Source organism: Lepeophtheirus salmonis, chromosome Z, assembly GCF_016086655.4.
Source record: "Lepeophtheirus salmonis chromosome Z, UVic_Lsal_1.4, whole genome shotgun sequence".
NCBI lineage: Eukaryota > Metazoa > Arthropoda > Copepoda > Siphonostomatoida > Caligidae > Lepeophtheirus > Lepeophtheirus salmonis.
In genome coordinates, this window is record NC_092584.1 from 12,097,464 (window position 1) to 12,121,593 (window position 24,130).

A 24,130-nucleotide genomic window follows, 5' to 3' on the forward strand; every position below is an offset into this window, starting at 1 on the left:
AATCCATTACTTAAGGACCCCCTATTCGATTTACCTGCCGAAATAAATTTAAATATAAATAAAATACTATTTGAAATTAATAAAAAATGTTTTCATACTTTAACTATCATAAATAATTCCAGAAACAAAAAAGTTTTTTTCGGTATTTAAGGATATTTATTTCAAAAATTTATCAAAAGAATAAATTAAATCTAAACCTTAACGGCTGTAGTTGGAAAGGGGAGAAACAGATTGGCTTTGTTCAGAAGCACCGACAGATTCTTGGAATCCACCAGCAGATGCAGAACCACCGAGTCCACCAGTAGCACCAAATTTTCCAGTAGCATCTTCTTGAGCAGCGAAAGCGATTTGAGCGGCAACGGCTTCAGCGATTTCAGGGAATGGGATTGGGACTTCCTTAGGGAGATGATCAGCAGAAGCTTGGAATCCATTCTAATCAGCGACCCATTCAACGATGTAGTTTTGACCATCTTCGCCAACATATTCGTAAGATCCCTTCATGGCAACAATGGCATCTTTACCGAGATCAAAATTAGATCAAGCAGCTTCTTGTTTGATTCCATTTTCGGCTTCAAAGGCGTTTTTGAAGTCACTGTTGTCTCCAAGGTTTCCAGGGGCATTGTTAGTTTCACTCAAGATGGCAACAATGAGGACAACAGGTTCAGATTCATCTCCTTCAGCAATGACAGCAGATCCAACGAAAGAGGATCCAACTTGGTCAACAGATGAAGCGGTTCCAAATTGTGCTGCTCCGTATGAGCTGAGTGGTTCAGAGGTACGACCAGTTCTTCTAAAGAATACTCCAGCATCAATGCTGATGGCGGAGCAGAGTACCAAATCAGAAACAACCTATGAAAACAATTACAAAATTATTTCAATTTTTAAAAGATATTATTTATTATGAATATTAAGATCTTACAAAACTTTTCATACTCTTAATTAGATCTTCAAATATGAACTGATGTCAAACCTCTGCATTGGAAAAATATATATTCTATTTTATTTTTTAAGAACACTGAGAAAGGAAGAATCAAGTTTTACAACACCAGTTTACTCAAAAAAAAGCAAGTACATTCTTCTGGTTCTATTTAAAAAAAATAATGATTGATCTGGAAAAGAATTGTTAAATCATTATCACCAATATATTTTTACATTATTCAACCTTAAAACTACGTTAAACCTTTCAATAATTAAACTCAATCTTGTATTAAAATTGCCAATTACATGAAAACTTAATTATACTTAGCATTAAGTATATATGTAAAATTGTATTTTCACATCTTGTTAAATTGAAAAGTACCTTTCGTGATAAATTTGTAATAATTATTGGAATTTAACTCTTAAAAAAATTATTTAGATATGCAGTTTTAATTTATTAAGGCTTGCAATTAATTTATGATCAATTTTAGAAATTATTTATGAATTATATTTTCATATTTCTGAATTATTTTTGATAATCTTGAATTAATTGTAGATCTAGTCAATTTTAAATTCCATTAAATTATAAGTTTATGAAAAATAAAAATTGTTGCATTGTGCTTCTGGAGGGTTGAAGTTTAAAATTATTTTTCCTTTTCATCATATAAAGTTGGAAATCAAAGACATCGTCCCTCCAAACAATGTAAATATTTAGAAAGTTACAAAAACACGATTTAAACATATCGGTTTTAGGAAACTTGTCCGAATACCATTTTGCTGAATCCCCTTTTAATGAATTGACACTTTCAGGAACATACACATTGTTGAATAAATACTTTTGTGTAATGTAGAGTTTTCTGTCAAAATATTAAATATATTTAATGGTTATTCATGCTGCAAAAAATATATAACTATCATTTCTACTATTGGCGTTAAGTGTTCGTTAATTAATAACTAATTGTTTCATTTCATTATGATAATGTTACAGCATTTGGCTGTAACCCTAATAAGAAAAGTTGTACTTTAAAATAAAATAATTGGAACTGAATAAACCCTGTGTCTAAAATATGTAAATACTTGCAAATGTTTAATTGGAGTTGCTCAGGCAAAGGAGGGAAAGGAAAATCATATTGAAAATTAAAAAAATAGTACAGAAAATACTTCCATATGCTACATATACTAATAATTATATGTTGTTGTCCAAAAGATCCTGATAATTCTAATTTTATTCTCTTGGATTCTTCACACTATATTAACCATACCACAATATATGCATAAAAAAATAGTCTAAATGAAAAGTCAATTTTTATTAATTTCAATTGACGTTATTTTAATTATATATAAAAAAATCAAAAAAGTTATATACAAATACTCAGATCTTTCTTTCAAAATGTAAGTTTTTGAAGCTTTAAGGTCATTAAGCTATCACTAAATATTCTTCAAAACAGTTTAAACACTTCTCAATTTTTTTATTGTACTATAAGGAATTATTTTTTAACCTCAACCATTTACTTTAGAAATATATAAATATTGTTTCCCTATAGATGATGTTTGGATTATTTCTTGGTTGATTATTTTTTTATTGCTTTTTGAAAGGACTTAATTTTTATTCGTAGTAATTATCAAGTAAGTTATTGTTTCAACTCTTATAGATTTAGAGAAAAAGAGCTTTTGATTTGGTAATAATTAATTTTTATATAAAACTCTAAAAAATAAGGGTTGAGTTTGTATATAATAATATATATTTCAAGAATGTATAAGCAATGTAAAATTTAACGGCCGTAGTTGGAAAGGGGAGCAACAGATTCACTTTGTCCAGAAGCACCAAAGGATTGTTGGAATCCACCAATAGCGGGAGAACCACTTAATCCACCAGTGGTAGCAGATCCTACAGCAGCATCTTCTTGAGCAGCAAAAGCGATTTGAGCTGCAACAGCTTCAGCAATTTCGGGGAATGGGATTGGGACTTCTTTTGGGAGATGAGCGGCAGAGGGTTGGAATCCATTCTCATCAGCGATCCAGTCGACAACGTAGGTTTGACCATCTTTACCAACGTATTCATAAGATCCAGTAATTGTAACGACAGAGTCTTCACCGAGCACAACAGTTGATCCAACAGCTCCTTGCTTAATTCCGTTTTCGGCTTCAAATGAGTTGTCAAAGTCGCTGTTCTCTCCAAGGGTTCCGGGAGCATTGTTGGTTTCGCTCAAGATGGCGACAACGGGAGCAGCAGGTCCAGATTCAACACCTCCAGCAGGGGCAGCAGATCCACTGAAAGATGAATCTGATCCACTGAAAGAGGATGAGACTTGTTCAACAGATGAAGCGGCTCCAAATTGTCCTGCTCCGTATGAGCTGAGTGGTTCAGAGGTACGACCAGTTCTTCTGAAGAACACTCCAGCATCAATGCTGATGGCGGAGCAGAGTACCAAAGCAGAAACAACCTATGAACACAATTACAAATTTAAAAAATATTATTCCGTAAAAATAATTAGATCTTACAAAACTCTTCATCTTTTGAATTGGATCTTCAAATGTGAACTGATGCCTTGTTTCAAAGTTGTAAATCTTTATATACTACCTATTTTTATTTTGAGTGACACTTTGATTGAAAGAAGGAATCCAGTTTTACTAATTTGTCTACAAAACCTGTTTATGCAAAAATGGTATATATATATATATTTGTTTAATTTATAATGCTTGATAAACATACTTAAAAACTTTAAATGATTAAATAACAATTATCTAATCATATTATAATTTTTTTTATCTTGGGATGATTACAATCAACTCTAATTTCAATGTCTATGACATTGAATATCGAGATCCTACCCTTGGGTATGATAAAAACTTCTACAAGTTTTTGGCATTGGCATAACCCTATATATGTAAAACATGATACCAAAGTTTCATATTCATAAAATGCAGTCATTTTTAAAAAAATTCTTGATTAAGTACTGACTAGTTAATTTTATTTTTTTAAATCAAAGTTTTGTTTGTAAAAAAATTAAATAGTCTACTTTTTGACTGCATTACAGAAATTATCATATTTCAAAATAGTTAAATACCAAATTTCAAGAGGTAAACTTTTTTGTATAAAAACATATTCAAGAAAAGGTAGAGTTTAGCAATAAGATATTACAGGGTCGTTGAAAATTTTGGTCCAAATTTGAAAGGGTCAGGAAGCATTCATATTTAATAAGAAGCAAAAATATATAGTAATTTCCTAATTTTACCTAGGGCAATATTAATCTTTCAAATTTTGTTATGAAAAACTTAACAAGTTCTTCGCAATCAATGTAACCAATATAACATTTATTTGAAAAATAATATTTGTCACACCTTGAACTTCTAAACTAGTCTACATATATTTCTGTTCATTTTTTCAATGATTAACACATTTACTGTGGATGTCATATACTTCATCAAAAATCAAAAGCTTTTTTGCACGTTTGTTCTTCCATCAAAACTTGATTCTTCAAATATCATCATACGTGCAATCCTACAAATTAACACGAAATTCACAATCAATATGTAAATTAATATACAATGGATATGAATTTAAATTATGGTATTCAAATTGTATTCTTTATTAAATATAAAAAGCTATATATTAAAGTATTCCTAAGTAAATTATATTACCTTTTAATTTATAATTCAATACATTATTTTTCAATTCTAACGAATACAACACCGTAGATACATCCATAATATTTGACTAATATCCTTGTGATATCAATTCTTACTTATTATTAACATTGATTAATTTTTATTTTTTTTTATACAAAAGCATAATAATGTACCTATATCAACTTGGCGGTTCAATAAGTTCAGTTTCTGAACCACCAGAACCGGAGCAAATAACCTCAAAACGAGATAGTAGTAATATTGTTTAGCAGACTCTGTATAAAGTCAAATCTTTAACTTCCTATTACTACATGAAAGGGATCATGGGGTGTTTCCCACCCCATTAAGAAAAGGTCCTGTGAGGATCATAATAATTTTGAAATTTGATAAATCAAGGATAATTTCAGAGGTTGGTCTCAGAATTGGGAAGTGATTTTGCTCCAAATAGAGAAAAAGTTTGTCGGAGTGAATTCAAATTTGAATGAGAGGTGCGACAGACATTCTCCTCCAAGACGCCACAAACTCCAAAGTACGGGGGGCTGAGGTCAAGACTGGAGTGGAGCAAGAAAGAGGCAGGCTAGAAGTGAAGACTTATTGATGTTGTTGGCAGTTTGGACGGATATGCCAAGCGTCTATGCAGTCTTCTTGGCAAGGACACTAGCCCTGAGGAGATTGAACACCTGTTGCCTAATTATTACAATAAAAGACATGGGATGAAAACAAAACTTAGTTACTTTTGTTTCAGCTGTCAACGTAGTATCTAATGAAACCTAGTAGCTAAAAAAATAGGCCAAAATCATAACTAATATTATGCAAGGTATTTTTGGGTATAAAATACCTTGATATAACAAGTATTGAGTTGAATGATATATTAACAAACGCAGCGATTTTTCCTCAAGGAAAATCAAAAAGTGCTTTTTTTATGAAAAAAAGCTGAATGCAATTACTAAAAAAGAACTGATATGAAAACATCTTTGATTTTGAGATAAATGGTTAAGAGGTAATGTATATAATTATTTTCATAGTCCAAGAAATTCGCCCTCACATTACCAGCCTTATCAAATTTAAAAATTGATTTCAAAATTTTTAAGTATGGCCTTTTGGATTTAGCATACACTTTTAGATATTTTGAAAAAAAAAAAATGTAGGGTATTAGGAGCTGAATTAGCATTACATTCTAATTTCGACAACAAAGTATCCACCGATTTTACCTTTTCTGCCTTCGACTGTGACATTCAGGTGCTTGGTTAAATTTTTAAATACTTGGATTAAAAAGTTTGAAACTAAATTTTGATAACGGATTTAGGACACGAGATCATCCTTTTATACTGTACTGCAGATAAAACACCTTGGATATTAGCCTTATCCAGAGGAAGGTTAACTAAACCAAAAACAGTTCATTTTTCACTCAATTAAAACAATTTAAGTAATCTTTGATGATTATAATGGACCAAAAATTTCAAATCAACTTTAAGTTATTGAGTTATTAATATCTTTACCGCAATTGTCAGCTCAAATTTCCTTCAATGCTCAATTAAGGACCTTCATTAGAGTTAAGGAACTTAATACTTCAAAGAACCAAAGAAATTGGATAAAATGAAAGAAATTATCACATTATATAGCATAATTTTCTACAAAATTATATAATTTTTTTGTAATGATTTGATAATAAACTTATAATATGTTAAACGTTTCTATACAGATGATTTTTAATATTAAATAAAATAAAATAAATATAGACATTTAATCATTTTATTATCAAACTACACAATAACTTAGAAAAAGATTGACAACTACCACTGATTAGTTTTATCCAATTACATTATAGTGTCAACTTACTTTACGCACCTTAAGTGTAGAGAAGAGCCATACCCTCTGATCAATTTACCCTGGGATTTATCAAGTATAAAGAGATTGGCTTTACTTGCATTCGTAATTTCTCAAAAATAGTTAATAATATTCCTTCAAATCTTTAGACTCATCGAAAATTATGTCAGTTAATTAATGTACCATAAAATAAACTTAGTAATAAAATTGATTGAAATTTATAAATTAATTTGAGTTTATGAATCTTTTGTTCAATCTTTTCAATAAATGATAAAAAAAATATTAATTTAAGGAATCAAAAAGTTTATATACAGTACAGTCCACAAAGAATTATAATTAAATCAGTTCTTATGTAAATGCAAATTAATTCTGCAATTATTGACTTTTCCTATGATAATAAAATGCACTTCCTCTGTATATAATGATATATATTTCAAGAATGTATGAACATTGTAAAATTTAACGACCGTAGTTGAAAGGGGAGCAACAGATTCACTTTGTCCAGAAGCACCAAAGGATTGTTGGAATCCGCCAGTAGCGGGAGAACCACTTAATCCACCAGTGGTAGCAGATCCTAAAGCAGCATCTTCTTGAGCAGCAAAAGCGATTTGAGCTGCAACAGCTTCAGCAATTTCGGGGAATGGGATTGGGACTTCCTTGGGGAGATGAGCACCAGAGGGTTGGAATCCATTCTCATCAGCGATCCAGTCAACAACGTAGGTTTGACCATCTTTACCAACGTATTCATAAGATCCAGTCATTGTAACGACAGAGTCTTCACCGAGCACAACAGTTGATCCAACAGCTCCTTGTTTAATTCCGTTTTCGGCTTCAAATGAGTTGTCAAGTCGCTGTTCTCTCCAAGGGTTCCGGGAGCATTGTTGGTTTCGCTCAAGATGGCGACAACGGGAGCAGCAGGTCCAGATTCAACACCTCCAGCAGGGGCAGCAGATCCACTGAAAGAGGATGAGACTTGTTCAACAGATGAAGCGGCTCCAAATTGTCCTGCTCCGTATGAGCTGAGTGGTTCAGAGGTACGCCCAGTTCTTCTAAAGAACACTCCAGCATCAATGCTGATGGCGGAGCAGAGTACCAAAGCAGAAACAACCTATGAACACAATTACAAATTAAAAAACATATTATATCTTTAAAATAATTAGATCTTACAAAACTCTTCATCTTTTGAATTGGATCTTCAAATGTGAACTGATGTCAAGTGTCAATGTTGTAAATCTTTATATACTACCTATTTTTATATTGAGTGACATTTTGAGTGAAAGAAGGAATCAAGTTTTACTCATTTGTCTACAAAACCAGTTTACGCGAAAAAAGTTATTGTTGTTTTTTTTCAGTTAAATTTATAATGGGTTATAAAAATATATTGAACCTTAAAATCATTAAATAAAAATTGTCTAATTATTCTATAATTTTCTTTATATTATGATAATTAGAATCCACTTTAATCAAAAATGTCTATGACATTGAAATGATCAAAATGAATACTTTGAATATTGAGAAATCAAAAGTAATACAGGAACTTTAACAATTTCATTTTGGTTTTGTTTTCTAATTAATTTTTCAATTTGTTTAACTTAAACTCCATAAGTAATCAAAATTATGATTTAAATATCAGATTTTTATTTTACTTGAGAATTATTTAGTTTTGAAAAATCAATAAATATATGTTATTGAGTGTAAAATATCAAAATTTCACCCTATTCTTCTAATAAATATAATTTAACAAAAGATCTTTCATTTTAAAGATGAAAGATTTATTAAAAGAAAAACTTAAAAGCAAATACAATCACTGAAAATATATATCACCCCATTTATCCTATGTTGGCCTAAATAAAGGGCCTCAAATTTGTACCTAAACTCCAGACTGTCCCTGAAAACTAAAGCACGATACAAATCCCTGTATTCATAGATGATGGGGTTAATCAATGACTTATTTGGTGGTCTGAGGACCTTTGTTAACCTTTGATTCAAGGTCATCATATTCAGATTTAAGGAATTTAAGTAGTGCTCAAGGAGAAAATCCTGATTCAGGAAGCCTCACCTCAGACATATTCATACTTTAATATATTTTATTGACTTATAACGTCAGTTTTTATTATTTTCATACTTATATCAACACAAATGGTGAGCATCATCATAAAATCAATCTTGTACACAAATCAAGAAAAGTAGAAAATCCAAATTTATAACTTACTTAAAAAATTATAAATAAATACAGTATACATTACCACCAAATACTTTTTATGGATATAATTGAGTTAACTTTAAGCTTTGCCTTCGAATGATTCGGACAGGTAAAGATACCCAAGAACTTTAGCTACTGCTTAAAAACCTACATTGATTGCCCATTTCAAAAAGTAAATAAGATTAGTTTTTTAAAATAAATTTACCAATATTTATTCAAAGAATAAATATTTGTTCCAGAGTTAATTTTGAGGAAAAACATTCTAGCTTGCCTTTGTATTGAATATTCTGAGCAAAAGAGTCCGAAATGTAAGTTAGATGCATAAAAAATTTGTTTTTCGTGTAGTAAAAATATAAAATATGGCAAATTAATTTTTTTAAGACCTTCATACTCGACGCTTGAAGTGATCACGACTGAACTGGCCAAGCACAATACTGTCAGAAAAGGTTTTGTAGTATACAAAACCTCCTTTACAACAGTTAATGGTATTATAGGACCAACAAACAACAAGATATACTTAGTTAAAAAAAAAAGTGCGTAAGAAAAGTAAAATTTTTCCATCTTAAAATATTAAAAATATGATTATTTAAAACACTTGAAAACAGTCTAAGACACGTTAGTTATCAGGATTGCTGTAAAAGTTTAAACTCTATAATTCTCAAACTTGAAAGGTTACTTGGTCCCAGTAAGATGCCATAAGTTTTTAGAACTGACAATCAAAGCTTACATAAAATGTAAAAAATGCATAATTGACCATAACTTTGGATCAAATTCTGATGTACATAAATCAATTTGATTTTGCGACATAGTTTTGTGCTCTACGGAGTGACATTTTAGTTTTTATGTCGGTTGATTCAACTTTATCAATTATTGAAAATAAATTTTCAACAAAAATTTTTTAAAACTATAATTTGGCAGTTTTCCTGGTTGTATTCATGTATTTGTATTAATTCCGTCAGCAAAGTTGAAGAAAAGTTATATTTTTGTTTATTTTTCTGTTGTTATAAGGATTATAGCAAAAGTTGAGGATCATAATTGATTCACTTTGTACAAAGATTAACCATGGTGATAGTAAGCGGCCATTCAAATTCGGAGAGGTCAAGGTAGCACAAAACGTTAAAATAATATCTTTGGAATAACGAAATTGATTATAGGTGTAAGTTTGCTTTCTAGCGAGTGTCAATTCTAAGTATTTTTTAAAGCTCTTTATTTATATTGTTGAATTATTTGTGTATATAAATAGAAATAAAATAAAGTGATAAGAAAAAACTTTGTTTCTAAAAGCATTTTTTGTCTAAAATTTGATCAATAAAAGTACAAAAAATAATTAAGTCATCAAAACACAACAATTAAATTGATAAGATACGATACTTTATGGCGTAAATATTTTCACAAAAAAGTTTCATACTTCTGGAGGATGCTCTTCAACGTACTATAGTTACACTGTACGTTATCTAATCAATGACATAGTACCTATTACGTTTGGAAATTTCAGGTAAAAAGCAACGTATATAGCAGACTTATATATAAATTTAGTCATTATTCCCTCTCGAACAAAAAACCTTTCAAAATCCGTGAATTTTTTAACCTTTAAATTACATTTTCCTCACGATTGTAATATTTGTAATTTGTAAAATCGATTATTTAATATCAAAATAAAATTTCAGCGAAGTTAAATTTCTTATAAGAATGTGGATCCTTTTTTTTAAATCTTCAAAGGTTGACTAGTGTTGACAAGATATTTAACATAAAATGCATATTTATAAATGATTAATCCAAGTCTTAAAGAAATGACATTCCTTGTTTGTATTTAATGGTGTTTATTTCTAGAGGGTATCAAAAGTATGAATGGCATTTAAACCTTAACGGCCGTAGTTGGAAAGCGGAGCTACAGATTCACTTTGTCCAGATGCACCAAAAGATTGTTGGAACCAGCCAGTAGCGGGAGAACCACTTAATCCACCAGTGGTAGCAGATCCTACAGCAGCATCTTCTTGAGCAGCAAAAGCGATTTGAGCTGCAACAGCTTCAGCAATTTCGGGGAATGGGATTGGGACTTCCTTGGGGAGATGAGCACCAGAGGGTTGGAATCCATTCTCATCAGCGATCCAGTCAACAACGTAGGTTTGACCATCTTTACCAACGTATTCATAAGATCCAGTCATTGTAACGACAGAGTCTTCACCGAGCACAACAGTTGATCCAACAGCTCCTTGTTTAATTCCGTTTTCGGCTTCAAATGAGTTGTCAAAGTCGCTGTTCTCTCCAAGGGTTCCGGGAGCATTGTTGGTTTCGCTCAAGATGGCGACAACGGGAGCAGCAGGTCCAGATTCAACACCTCCAGCAGGGGCAGCAGATCCACTGAAAGATGAATCTGATCCACTGAAAGAGGATGAGACTTGTTCAACAGATGAAGCGGCTCCAAATTGTCCTGCTCCGTATGAGCTGAGTGGTTCAGAGGTACGACCAGTTCTTCTGAAGAACACTCCAGCATCAATGCTGATGGCGGAGCAGAGTACCAAAGCAGAAACAACCTATGAACACAATTACAAATTTAAAAAAATATTCTTCTTTAAAAATATTTAGATCTTACAAAACTCTTCATCTTTTGAATTGGATCTTCAAATGTGAACTGATGCCTTGTTTCAATGTTCTAAATCTTTATATACTACCTATTTTTATTTTGAGTGACACTTTGATTGAAAGAAGGAATCTAGTTTTACTAATTTGTCTACGAAACCAGTTTACGCAAAATGGTATATATATATATACTTGTTTAATTTATAATGCTTGATAAACATACTAATTAAATAACAATTATGTAATCATATTATAATTTTCTTTATCTTAGGATGATTACAATCAACTCTAATTTCAATGTCTATGACATTGAATATTGAGATCCTACCCTGAGGTATGATAAAAACTTCTACAAGTTTTTGGCATTGGCATAACCCTATATATGTAAAACATGATACCAAAGTTTCATATTCATAAAATTCGGTCATTTTAAAAAAATTCTTGATCAAGTACATACTAGTTAATTTTATTTATTTAAATCAAAATTTTGGTAGTAAAAAAATTAAATATTCTACTTTTTGAATGCATTAGAGAAATTATCATATTTCAAAATAGTTAAATACCAAATTTCAAGAGGTAAACTCTTTTGTATATAAACATATTGAAGAAAAGGTAGAGTTTAGCAATAAGATATTAAAGGGTCGTTGAAAATTTTGGTCCAAATTTGAAAGGGTCAGGAAGCATTCATATTTAATAAGAAGCAAAAATATATAGTAATTTCCTAATTTTACCTAGGGCAATATTAATCTTTCAAATTTTGTTATGGAATGCTTAACAAGTTCTTCGCAATCAATGTAACCAATATAACATTTATTTGAAAAATAATATTTGTCACACCTTGAGCTTCTAAACTAGTCTACATATATTTCTATTCATTTTTTCAATGATTAACACATTTACTGTGGATGTCATATACTTCATCAAAAATCAAAAGTTTTTTTGCACGTTTGTACTTCCATCAAAACTTGATTCTTCAAATATCATCATACGTGCAATCCTACAAATTAACACGAAATTCACAATCAATATGTAAATTAATATACAATGGATATGAATTTAAATTATGGTATTCAAATTGTATTCTTTATTAAATATAAAAAGCTATATATTAAAGTATTCCTAAGTAAATTATATTACCTTTTAATTTATAATTCAATAAATTATTTTTCAATTCTAACGAATACAACGCCGTAGATACATCCATAATATTTGACTAATATCCTTGTGATATCAATTCTTACTTATTATTAACATTGAGTAATTTTTATTTTTTTATACAAAAGCATAATTATGTACCTATATTGACTTGGCGGTTCAATAAGTTCAGTTTTTGAATCACCAGAACCGGAGCAAATAACCTCAAAACGAGATTGAAAACGATGTAGTAGTAATATTGTTTAGCAGACTCTGTTAAAAGTCAAATCTTTAACTTCCTATTACTACATGAAAGGGATCATGGGATGTTTCCCACCCCATTAAGAAAAGGTCCTGTTAAAATCATAATAATTTTGAAATTTGATATATCAAGGATAATTTCAGAGGTTGGTCTAAGAATTGGGAAGTGTTTTTGCTCCAAATAGAGAAAAAGTTTGTCGGAGCGAATCAAATTTGAATGAGAGGTGCGACAGACATTCTCCTCCAAGACGCCACAAACTCCAAAGTACGGGGGGCTGAGGTCAAGAATGGAGTGGAGCAAGAAAGAGGCAGGCTAAAAGTGAAGACTTATTGATGTTGAATTACATATAAGATAACCAATAAATTAATCAATAACATCAGCAAGGAAAGGTTGGATCTGAGTCTTGATAATGATTCTGAAGAATCATGAATTTACCTGAGTATATGGAAGTTCAACATTCATCAGAAAAAGTATACAAAAATCTGCCAGTTAAGGCTAATATTCGGGTGGGGGTGGGTGGGTATCAAAGGACAGGAATCACAAGCACTAGAATATATGTTACAGCAGCGTTTTTTATCAAGGAAAATCAATGTGTAAATGAAAAAAAAGCTGAATGCAAGTACTAAAAAAGATATTCAAAACTCTTTGATTTTGAGATAAATGGTTAGAGGTAATGTATATAATTATTTTCATAAGAAATTCGCCCTCACATTACCAGCCTTATCAAATTTGAGAAAATTGATTTCAAAATTTAAGTATGGCCTTCGGATTTAGCATACACTTTTAGATATTTTGAAAAAAAAATGTAGGGTATTAGGAGCTGAATTAGCATTACATTCTAATTTCGACAACAAAGTATCCACCGATTTTACCTTTTCTGCCTTCGACTGTGACATTCAGGTGCTTGGTTAAATAGGAGGATACTTGGATAAAAAGTTTGAAACTAAATACGCTGATAACGGATTTAGGACACGAGATCATCCTTTTTGTACTGCAGATAAAACACCTTGGATATTAGCCTTATCCAGAGGAAGGTTAACTAAACCAAAAAGTTCATTTTTCACTCAATTAAAACAATTTAAGTAATCTTTGATGATTATAATGGACCAAAAATTTCAAATCAACTTTAAGTTATTGAGTTATTAATATCTGTACCGCAATTGTCAGCTCCAAATTTCCTTCAATGCTCAATTAAGGACCTTCATTAGAGTTAAGGAACTTAATACTTCAAAGAACCAAAGAAATTGGCCGAAAATGAAAGAAATCGTCACATTATATAACATAATTTTCTACAAAATTATATAATTTTTTTGTAATGATTTGATAATAAACTTATAATATGTTAAACGTTTCTATACAGATGATTTTTAATATTAAATTAAATAAAATAAATATATACATTTAATCCTTTTATTATCAAACTACACAATAACTTAGAAGAAAGATTGACAACTACCACTGATTAGTTTTATCCAATTACATTATAGTGTCAACTTACTTTACACACCTTAAGTGTAGAGAAGAGCCATACCCTCTGATCAATTTACCCTGGGATTTATCAAGTATAAAGAGATTGGCTTTACTTGCATTCGTAATTTCTCAAAAATAGTTAATAATATTCCTTCAAATCTTTACTCATCGAAAATTATGTCAGTTAATTAATGTACCATAAAATAAACTTAGTAATAAAATTGATTGAAACTTATAAATTAATTTGAGTTTATGAATCTTTTGTTCAATCTTTTCAATAAATGATAAAAAAAATATTAATTTAAGGAATCAAAAATTTATGTACAGTACAGTCCACATAATTATAATTAAATCAGTTCTTATGTAAATGCAAATTAATTCTGCAATTATTGACTTTTCCTATGATAATAAAGCACTTCCTCTGTATATAATGATATATATTTCAAGAATGTATCAACATTGTAAAATTTAACGACCGTAGTTAGAAAGGGGAGCAACAGATTCACTTTGTCCAGAAGCACCAAAGGATTGTTGGAATCCACCAGCAGCGGGAGAACCACTTAATCCACCAGTGGCAGCAGATCCTAAAGCAGCATCTTCTTGAGCAGCGAAAGCGATTTGAGCTGCAACTGCTTCAGCAATTTCGGGGAATGGAATTGGGACTTCCTTGGGGAGATGAGCACCAGAGGGTTGGAATCCATTCTCATCAGCGATCCAGTCGACAACGTAGGCTTGACCATCTTTACCAACGTATTCATAAGATCCAGTCATTGTAACGACAGAGTCTTCACCGAGCACAACAGTTGATCCAACAGCTCCTTGTTTAATTCCGTTTTCGGCTTCAAATGAGTTGTCAAAGTCGCTGTTCTCTCCAAGGGTTCCGGGAGCATTGTTGGTTTCGCTCAAGATGGCGACAACGGGAGCAGCAGGTCCAGATTCAACACCTCCAGCAGGGGCAACAGATCCACTAAAAGATGAATCTGATCCACTGAAAGAGGATGAGACTTGTTCCACAGATGAAGCGGCTCCAAATTGTCCTGCTCCGTATGAGCTGAGTGGTTCAGAGGTACGGCCAGTTCTTCTGAAGAATACTCCAGCATCAATGCTGATGGCGGAGCAGAGTACCAAAGCAGAAACAACCTATGAACACAATTATAAAATCATTTCAAATTAAAAAAAAAAAGTATTTCTTAAAAATAATTAGATCTTACAAAACTCTTCATCTTTTAAATTGGATCTTCAAATGTGAACTGATGTTTAGTCTCAATGTTGTAAATGTTTATATACTAACCATTGCTATTTTTTGCGACACTTTGATTGAAAGGAAGAATCATGTTTTACTCATCGTGTCTACAAAACCAGTTTACAAAGGAATTGTCAATAAATTATTTCTTTTCTTAACACTATTTTATAATGACTGATATAAAATACTGAAATCCTAATTTACAAAACAAAATATTGTAACTAATAATCAATAGATTGTGTTAATTATGTCATTGTCATTGGAAACATTTAAATATGGGTAAGTGAAGATATATATTTTTTCCCAGATTTCAAATTATTGCATGGTATAATTTTGCAAAAAATGTTTAATACCTATCATTTTTGCAAGTGTTACATACCACTTGCAAATATTTTTCTTCGTTGGTTTTTGCTGTCTTTTAGTATAGAAAAAAAACAAGTTATATTTGCTTATTTTTATTTTGAAATCAAAATAAGAAAAGTGATTATCACAACAAAAACACAATATATATTTTTTTGTTACGAACTAGACCTTCCAAGAATGTACGTAAATGTGTTGCATAGTCATAAAATTTTAATTAAAAGGATAAGTTCATAAATTTGTGCGGTTTAAAAAATCCCAGTTCACTAACGAAGAATTAAATGCAATTTTAAGTATAGTTTTCATAGAGACCAATATTTTGAAATAAAATAAATATATCTATGAAAATTAGAAGTATTAACAATTGAAAAAATACTTTCCAGCATTTAAAAGTTAGGTGTATTTTTAGTGGAGCTACAACCACAGTAGAAATATCCCTCATTGTCCTATTAACATTCCTGATTGTCGGTATAATTTGTCATTAGGTTGATTTTTGGTCAAGTATTGGGTAAAGAAGAAAAATAGAAATCTGAAATCATACTCTGATAAATCCAAGAACAACGGTACTGACAAAAGAGAAGGTTCCAAAGGACAATGATGCAATTATTTACAAGGAATGTGTCGAATAATTCAAAAATCCAGTTATTTTCAATTGTTGTTTATGAGAGCTAACACAAAAGAATAAGTTGTAAATTACATTTTCAAAAAATTGGCTGTCAAAAAAGTTCAATTTTGATGTTTTTTTGTTATTTTAACTTTTAAGATTCTTCTGAAATATTCTAAATTATTATTATAAAGGGGTTTTCAATAGGGGCGCTTACATTTTACGTTGATAGGTTTTGAAAACAACGTCATATTTGTTATTGTTTGTTTGACAGCTGTGCTCAATAATTATAGTTTTATCATGGAGCAGTAAACACTCGAGCAACGCTTGTAAATTATTAAAACATATTACAAAAGTGGTAATTCTTTGATCCAAACTTTAAGAGCGTTAACGCCAATTTAGGGTCAACGTAATCGACCTGCAAAATCAATAATAAATGGTGAAAAAATTTGAGTCCACATACACGCTACATAATGTTCCTCTGCCAGTGAGACAAATAAATGTATGAAGTGTAAAAAATATTGCTACCGCAAGCGCATCAATTCAAGGTGACCCAAATTTGTCCCTTACGCGCCGTTTTCAATCGTTGGGCATCTCTGTGAGATCGTTGTGGCGAATTTTGCTAAAAAATCTTGGCCTACACCCGTATAAGATCAAGTTGACACAAGAACTGAAGCCGCTTGACCACTTCAAACGTCGGGAGTTCGTAAAATGGGCTGAAGGAAAATTCGAAAATGATCGTGATCTTCAATGTAAAATCATCTTCAGCGATGAGGCACATTTTTGGATCAATGGCTTTGCTAACAGCAAAATATACGCTATTGGGCTGGAAAACCCCCAAACGTGATTCATTAGGTGGCATTACATCCCCAAAAATTACTTTTGGCGTGGATTGCATGCTGGCGGTATCATTGGGCCGTATTTTTTCGTCGACGATGACAATCGCCACGTTACTGTGAGTCAAAATCGATACCGTGCTATGATAACTGATTTTTTTTTTGGCCTGAATTGGAAGATATGGACTTGGACGCTATGTGGTTTCAACAAGACCACTTCCTACACAGCAAATGTTACAATCGATTTATTGAAGAGTAAGTATGGTGAGCGTCTTATCTCCAGAAATGGACCAGTCAATTGGCCGCCTCGCTCGTGCGATTTAACACATATAGACTATTTTATTTGAGGTCACGTGAAAGCCCTGTTCTACACCAATAATGCGTCGATGTTAAAAGAGCTCAGAACAAATATTCAATGTGAAATTGCTGCAGTTTCACCCAATTTATGCGGAAAAGTAGTCAAAAATTGGGTTCAACGATTGGACTTCGTAAAACGTGCACGTGGTGGTCATTCAAACGACATCGAATTGTATTCATAAATCAACTTGAATGTATTTTAACGGGAAATAAAGAAATCGTCGATATCTTAAACTGTTTTCGTTTTATTTAAAAAAAAATGTGAGCGCTGTTAATGAAAAACCCCTTTAGAAGCAGAAAGATTTAGTATTTATCGATTATATGTAAGTAATGTAAAATACTTCTTTTTATTAAATTGATGAATTTATCTTGCCTCTGAAATATTCATTACTTCTTGGAGTTACACAAATAATAAACTTTATTATCTATAATTTAGAAAAAAAAATACACATCCTCAGATTGCATATTTAATAAATAAATATGTAAGTAATTAAATGTTAAACTAAAAAAATCAATTAAAATAGAATTTGGTCACGTCAATTTTTTTTGTAAGTTGTAATAAAAGGTTTCTTCTTGAGTTTTAGCTATAATATTATGCAATTAAAAATAATAAAGAGAATATTATCTTCTAACTAGTGTTGAGACTCGGTCCATATCGATTTTTTTTTTTAGGTTCGGTCTTAATTGATTTTTTTTAGATCGATTTGAACCTAATTTTTGGCTCAGATCGTGGTCTCAGCCGACCGATTTTTTTTGGTCTCACTTTGTATATCAATTTTGATTCGGTCTCCCTTTATGGACTGATTTTTTTTTCGATCTCATATTATGAGAGACTAATTTTTTTTCATGATCGACTGTGATTCATTTTTTCAAAAAAATCTCAAAAGTACACGATATGCTCTGGAACAAATACTGTATACATTAAAGAGACGGTGGGATGAACATTAATCCGAGCTATATCTGTTAAACTTCATTGAACTTGAAAAAGCATATGATGTGCTGCTATAAACAATTTATCTTTAAAATCTGTTTACCCCGATTTTTTTTTTACCCAATTAGACATAATTTTTCTTTTGGACCGATCTAGACCGAACTTTTCCTTTGAACTGATCTAGACCGAATTTTTATATGAGAAGGGTCCTGATCGAACTTTTTTTTCCAATAAAAAATATAACGTTTTCAGACTGGTTTAGGATTTCCAAACCGAAATCCAACACTACTTTTTACCCTTCATTTGCTTGAATTTTGTATAATTAGACAATTTTCCAAGGAAATGTATTTCCAAAGTAACTTGATGAATATTTTATCTGTCAAATGAAGGCTTCAATAATGATAATAAAGGTGGGTTTTAGCCAGTGGGCGTTCCAAGACCTGAGTCTTGTAGGATGGTATAATCAACAAATACTTATTTTTTAAAGACAATTATTTTAGCTTGCTTTTCTATTAACAAGTTTAACAAGAACAATATTAACAATAAACCCCCTTTTTAAAGTTAAAACCGATAGTTTCTCAAATTAATAAAATTAGATATACTGCAGTAAACCATATGTTCATTTTTTAAATATTCAGTCTTTTAAGTTAGTATTCAAATATATATATATATAGGGAAATTCCAGTGATATATACGTTACATTCAGAGAGAAATTTGGAAACTAAGCTTAATATTGACAAGGCATTGATTTCAATTAGAAAAATTGAATATACATATTTTAGTTACACCTATTGGGAAAAAGATAAAAACCTGCAATATAAAATCTTTTGACGCTCTGGATTTTGAGAGAAATGACAAAATATCTAGCTCTATGGATGTTATATTTTGCGTGAAATTGCCCTATTAGGTTAATTTCCTTTAAAAACAGGCTTTTAAATTAACTGTGGGCATTGAAAATAAAGAGTAACAACTTGAATAAATAAAATTAATTAATATTTTGGGAAATAAGTGCAGAAAAATCATTATATTCATAAAAAAAACAACTTTATATAATTTATAAAGGATATAGGTAGTAGTCATATTTCCAAAACCTTCAAAGCTCAGAAAATTTCTTTATTTTCTTCCGTAGTTGGAAAGGGGAGGAACAGAGGGGTTGTTACTAGCGGCATTCAAAGATTGTTCAAACCCACCGGCACCACCAAGAGCAACAAAATCACTAAAGCCAACAAGAGATCCAATAGCGGTTGCAGTAGGTCCAACAATATCTTGTTGGCCAACCAAAGTAATTTGAGCTTCGACGGCTTTAGCCATTTCGGGGTATGGGAACATTCTTGGGGAGATGAGGGGCAGAGGGATAGAATCCATTCTCATCAGATCCGTAACCAGACCAAAAAAATAGATAGTACACCGAGTAAGACCAATAATTGAGAGGCTCAAGCTTTTAGGGTTTCGGTTATATCCAACTAACATTAACCATAAATGGTAAAAAAAAAAAATTATCATTCCTTTCTATCCTTTAAAAATGTAAATTATTTTCTAAGCATCCTAAACTTTTAGTATACAGATTTATTATAATATCAAACATTTAAAGATTTAAAATGATAAAGTCTAGATTAAAAAAAATAGAGTTACTATGCCTTTAAAAACTGAAGTTTTCTCCTAAAACTTCTTTAATTTTGTTTAAAATTATACTAGTGACGTCACAGAGAAGACAATTTAGAAGGAAATTCGATAAATTCTAGAAACAAATTAAAGTCTAATTATATTAGATTTGATTAATTACGACAACAAGTAGATATACCCTCATCAATAATTATCAAATATTGTTTAAGTATCATTCTTTCATTTTGTGAATAAAGACACTTTAAGAATATATGAATATAATCCACTTTCTTCTCCTCATAAGGCCTAAAAATAATTGTACCGATCTTTTTCACACATTTATTATTTGAAAACTGTGAAAGATTTGTAATGATCATAAAATTTCCCCACCATATGAAATGGGAAATCAGAAGGGTTTGAATGCATTTTAAAGTAAACTGAATTTTTCGATAAACCTTAAGCCTATTTAGTTTGTTGGAGTTATGTGGTTTTAGATCCTTTCCTTTGAAATATTTTTTAATCATTGGAAAATGGATTCACAGTTCTATGAGGACAAACTAACGATGCATCAAGGGACTTATTTGTTGATTTTTTTTTAATGAGAGGAATGTTATCGAAAACAAGAAAAGTATCGATAAAAAGCTTTGAAAGGTCTCAGAAATATATGTAACTTAAAAAAAAATCCTCTTGTGCCCATGAAACATAACATAATTGAACTATGCAGTTTGAGACATGAGCCTAAATGTTATAATAAATTGTAAAATATATCTTTCCTTTTTTTTTCTTTTTCTCTCTCTTTGTTTCTATCTCATTTCTTCTTCTCTATTTTTATCCATAAGTTCGATGCAAGCATCTGCATTTAGCTGCTCTTTCCTCTCGAAAAAAACGGGAGGGCAGACTTGGTCTATACTGGCCATTGATTTTTTTTGTTCTGAAGACTTGCCTCACTGAAACGGAGTCTGTATGTTTCTGTTGTGATGTAGCAGCTGTTCTGCTTATTCACAATGGGATCAACAGTGAAAAAAAATCATTAGAAAAGAGGAAAACGTTGTCTGAATTTTTTTGGCCTCGAGAAAATTTAGAATCTACTTTGCTCTTTCCAACAGTCTCAGATTCCTCTGGTCTGAGATGAGATGTCTTGCTGTTCTCCTCCGTGATTTTGCACCAATGTCATTCCGGATTGCAAATAAAAAAATGTGAACCACTATATAAGATCAACCCAAGATATTCTTTTATTAACTTCATTGAAAATATAAGATCATTTTTAACCAAATAAAGTACAAAAATTTTCATAGAGGAGAATTGAGAAAAAGTTATCTTACTGAAAGTCCATGTTTAGTCTTAAGGTATTGCTGACAAGTCCTTGAATATTTTTCATTGTGTTCAACTCAAGTTTTTGAATATTTTTATCGTGTTGGGGTTGAGTCATTGGATATTTTGATTGAGTGGAGTTGAGTTATCAGAAATTAAAATGGATATTTGCAGTGAAAATTTCTGTTCCAAATTGAGTTGTGAGTAATACCTATAGATTACAATAAAAGTAATTGGTCGTGTGATCAGTTTAAGTGCTAAGTCCTTAAAATATAAACTCGAGTAACAAGTTACGTAAAAAGTCACAACTTCTGTTAAAAATTTAAAAAAACCTGGATTGAGTAAAATATCCTAAATTTAATTTTTAAGTTTGGTAGTAATAGGTTATTTAACATACCAAATTTCGTTTAAATTGGATGAAACAATAAATATAATATTTTCCAGGGATTGACCCATTAAATTTGGTATGTATCAATGAAATTTATTGGTGATCATCAATAACCTTTTTTGTTTTGACGTCCAAAATATTGCTACTAGAATCAAAAACAAAGTTATCAGGTTTATCAATTAAATCCTTCCTCCATAAAATGAATAATTTTGCCCACGGAATCTAAGTATTTCTTACCAATTTCTTTTATAAAAGAATCCGTGATCTTATAGTTGATTGAATATATTATATTAAAAAGTAATTTTTAATCTAAGACTGAGAATTATTAAATATATGAACATTATTACTTATTTAAATACTAAAGGTAACCTAGACACTCTGGACAAGTTGAATCATCAAAAATGGTAATTAAATAATCAACCTGATTTAAATTTTTTATTTAAATTTTAAAAAAGTACTAAACATTTTACATATATAAGCTAATGAGAAGTTCATAAGTTCATCAGTCAATTCCTGAATCACATACCTTCAGCATGAAGAGTTTTGTAAGACACGTTGTCTTTGACATAAAACAATAGTTTCTTTAAGAATTTTATATTTATTTTAGGCCATTTGCACTTTTGTTCTCTGCTCCACTATCAGCATTAATGCTGGACCCTTCCTCAGAAGAACTCGTCGTGACTCTCCTCCAGTTAGCTCATACGGTGGCGAACAAGTTGGTGCTGCCTCTTCATCCGGTGCTGACTCCACTTCTTTTGGTGGATCTGCTGGCGGTGTCGTTGCTGGAGGATCTTCTTCCACTCATCTCGCCAAGCATGTCCCAATCCCATTCTCCGGAATTGCAGAAGTCATCGCTGCTCAAATCCCTTTCGCAACGCAAGGAATTACTGTGGGACCTTCTGCAACCGCTATTGGATCTCCTGTTGGATTTGGTGGTTCTGTTGCCGCTGATGCTGCTGTTGGATTAAGACAATCCTTTAGTACTTCTTTTAACTCTCGCTCTGTTTCACCTCTTTCCAGCTACGGAAGAAAATAACCAAATTGTTTATTGAGCTTTGAACTACTAATCAAATAATTTGACCCCTGATATTTTCACTGGAGCACATATAGTTATAAAATGTAATCATTTTTTGAATATTTTAAATATATTGAAATAAAGAATATCCATTATTATTTGATCTATAGAAACATCGTTTTATAAAATTATTTATTTAATGAAAAAATATAGTCAAAGTGTCAAGTTTCTACAAATTTGAGAATATCTAATTACTTATTAACATAGATCTGATCCCATAATAAAAATTTTCTAAATAGTTCAGAATTATATAAAGGAAATCTTTACTCCAAATTAAATCTTCTATGACATCAATAAATATCTTTGCATATATTTTTGGTAGAATGTTAGCCAGTAGAGTTAAGCTAACCCCGAGGAAATATTGATCTCTTTAGAGCTGAAATATAAAGATGATGAAAAACATACTACTGCAGACAAGTGTTCTTTTCTTTCAACGCCCTCTCTGCCACAGATGGAATACCTATTTTTGTATTATAAAGATATACCCTCTTTTGAAGATTGAATTTTCGCCATTCGCGACACCAAATGATGGTAAGAGAATTTAACGATGGGCATTTTGAGTCACGAGGGTTTATATGTGTCCATTAATGTACATATATATTTTATTTCCTTCCTAAAATATTCACAACATCCTTTATACAACGTCCCTCCACGGTTAAAATCTTATATTTATATAAGTATTTTTAGCATTTTAATTAATCATTACAGGTTCAAAATTGATGAAATGGTTTTAGCAATGATAGAACAATTAAATTACGTAATTATTTTAATCGTTAACTGTTTATAATGTTTCTAAATATGTTCTACTTAGTTCTCAACCCGCGTTATGAAAATGATGCTTCTCTATGAGAGGGATAATAATAGATAAGATAAATTTTTTATTGTTTTAAACCATTAAGTATTTTTGATCCTAATCATGAAATAAAAAGATCTCTTTCAAATAATTAGATATATTAATTGATTGTGAATAAAAAAAAATATCACTTCTTTTTCAGTTTAACGTAAATTGGACAGGTTTAAAAATCATCCATGTATGTATCCAGAAATAATCAACCTGATTTGAGTTATTAAAAAGAAAAAGAGGACCATTTCATATTTAAGTATAATGATCACATACCAAGCTCATCAGTCAATTCCTGAATCAATAATATAACATGAAAAGTCTGGTAATACCGAACAAAAACAAACCTTTAATTAATTGAAAATATACTTTAGGTTATTTTCACTTTAGTTATCTGCTCCGCCATCAATATAGATGCAGGATCATTCTTCAGAAAAACGGGTCGAAACACTCCTCCACACAGCTCATACGGTGCTGGACAAGTAGGGGCTGCTTCTTCCTCAGGCGCAGTTTCTACTTCTTTCGGTGGACCTACTGGATCATCTTCTGGTGGATCTGCCA

The 24,130-nt window shown here is 31.0% G+C and overlaps 5 protein-coding genes and 1 pseudogene across 5 annotated transcripts; 1 reads left to right on the plus strand and 5 right to left on the minus strand.

Annotated features, from left to right (window-relative positions):
- Positions 1-198: 198 nt before the first annotated feature.
- Positions 199-931, minus strand: LOC121130473 (uncharacterized; annotated as a pseudogene).
- Positions 932-2,637: 1,706 nt separating this feature from the next.
- LOC121130012 (uncharacterized) lies at positions 2,638-3,465 on the minus strand. Its single transcript, XM_040725697.2, has 2 exons — positions 3,421-3,465; positions 2,638-3,362 (listed from the first exon to the last, which is right to left on the minus strand). Exons 1-2 carry the CDS (start codon positions 3,430-3,432, stop codon positions 2,691-2,693), a joined length of 684 nt encoding a protein of 227 aa, XP_040581631.1. The 5' UTR covers positions 3,433-3,465; the 3' UTR covers positions 2,638-2,690.
- Positions 3,466-6,713: 3,248 nt separating this feature from the next.
- LOC121130474 (uncharacterized) lies at positions 6,714-7,578 on the minus strand. Its single transcript, XM_071893793.1, is given in 3 exon segments — positions 6,714-7,219; positions 7,222-7,480; positions 7,540-7,578. Coding segments are annotated over 3 exon segments (777 nt in total). The 5' UTR covers positions 7,552-7,578.
- Positions 7,579-10,437: 2,859 nt separating this feature from the next.
- LOC121130011 (uncharacterized) lies at positions 10,438-11,226 on the minus strand. The gene is made up of 2 exons (XM_040725696.1): positions 11,169-11,226; positions 10,438-11,109 (listed from the first exon to the last, which is right to left on the minus strand). The coding sequence occupies exons 1-2, from the start codon at positions 11,178-11,180 to the stop codon at positions 10,438-10,440; spliced, it is 684 nt and encodes a 227-aa protein (XP_040581630.1). The 5' UTR covers positions 11,181-11,226.
- Positions 11,227-14,443: 3,217 nt separating this feature from the next.
- LOC121130010 (uncharacterized) lies at positions 14,444-15,362 on the minus strand. Its single transcript, XM_040725694.2, has 2 exons — positions 15,233-15,362; positions 14,444-15,161 (listed from the first exon to the last, which is right to left on the minus strand). The coding sequence occupies exons 1-2, from the start codon at positions 15,242-15,244 to the stop codon at positions 14,490-14,492; spliced, it is 684 nt and encodes a 227-aa protein (XP_040581628.1). The 5' UTR covers positions 15,245-15,362; the 3' UTR covers positions 14,444-14,489.
- A 5,920-nt stretch (positions 15,363-21,282) lies between these two features.
- Positions 21,283-22,817, plus strand: LOC121130015 (uncharacterized). The gene is made up of 2 exons (XM_040725700.2): positions 21,283-22,198; positions 22,261-22,817. Exons 1-2 carry the CDS (start codon positions 22,187-22,189, stop codon positions 22,687-22,689), a joined length of 441 nt encoding a protein of 146 aa, XP_040581634.1. The 5' UTR covers positions 21,283-22,186; the 3' UTR covers positions 22,690-22,817.
- Positions 22,818-24,130: the final 1,313 nt, after the last annotated feature.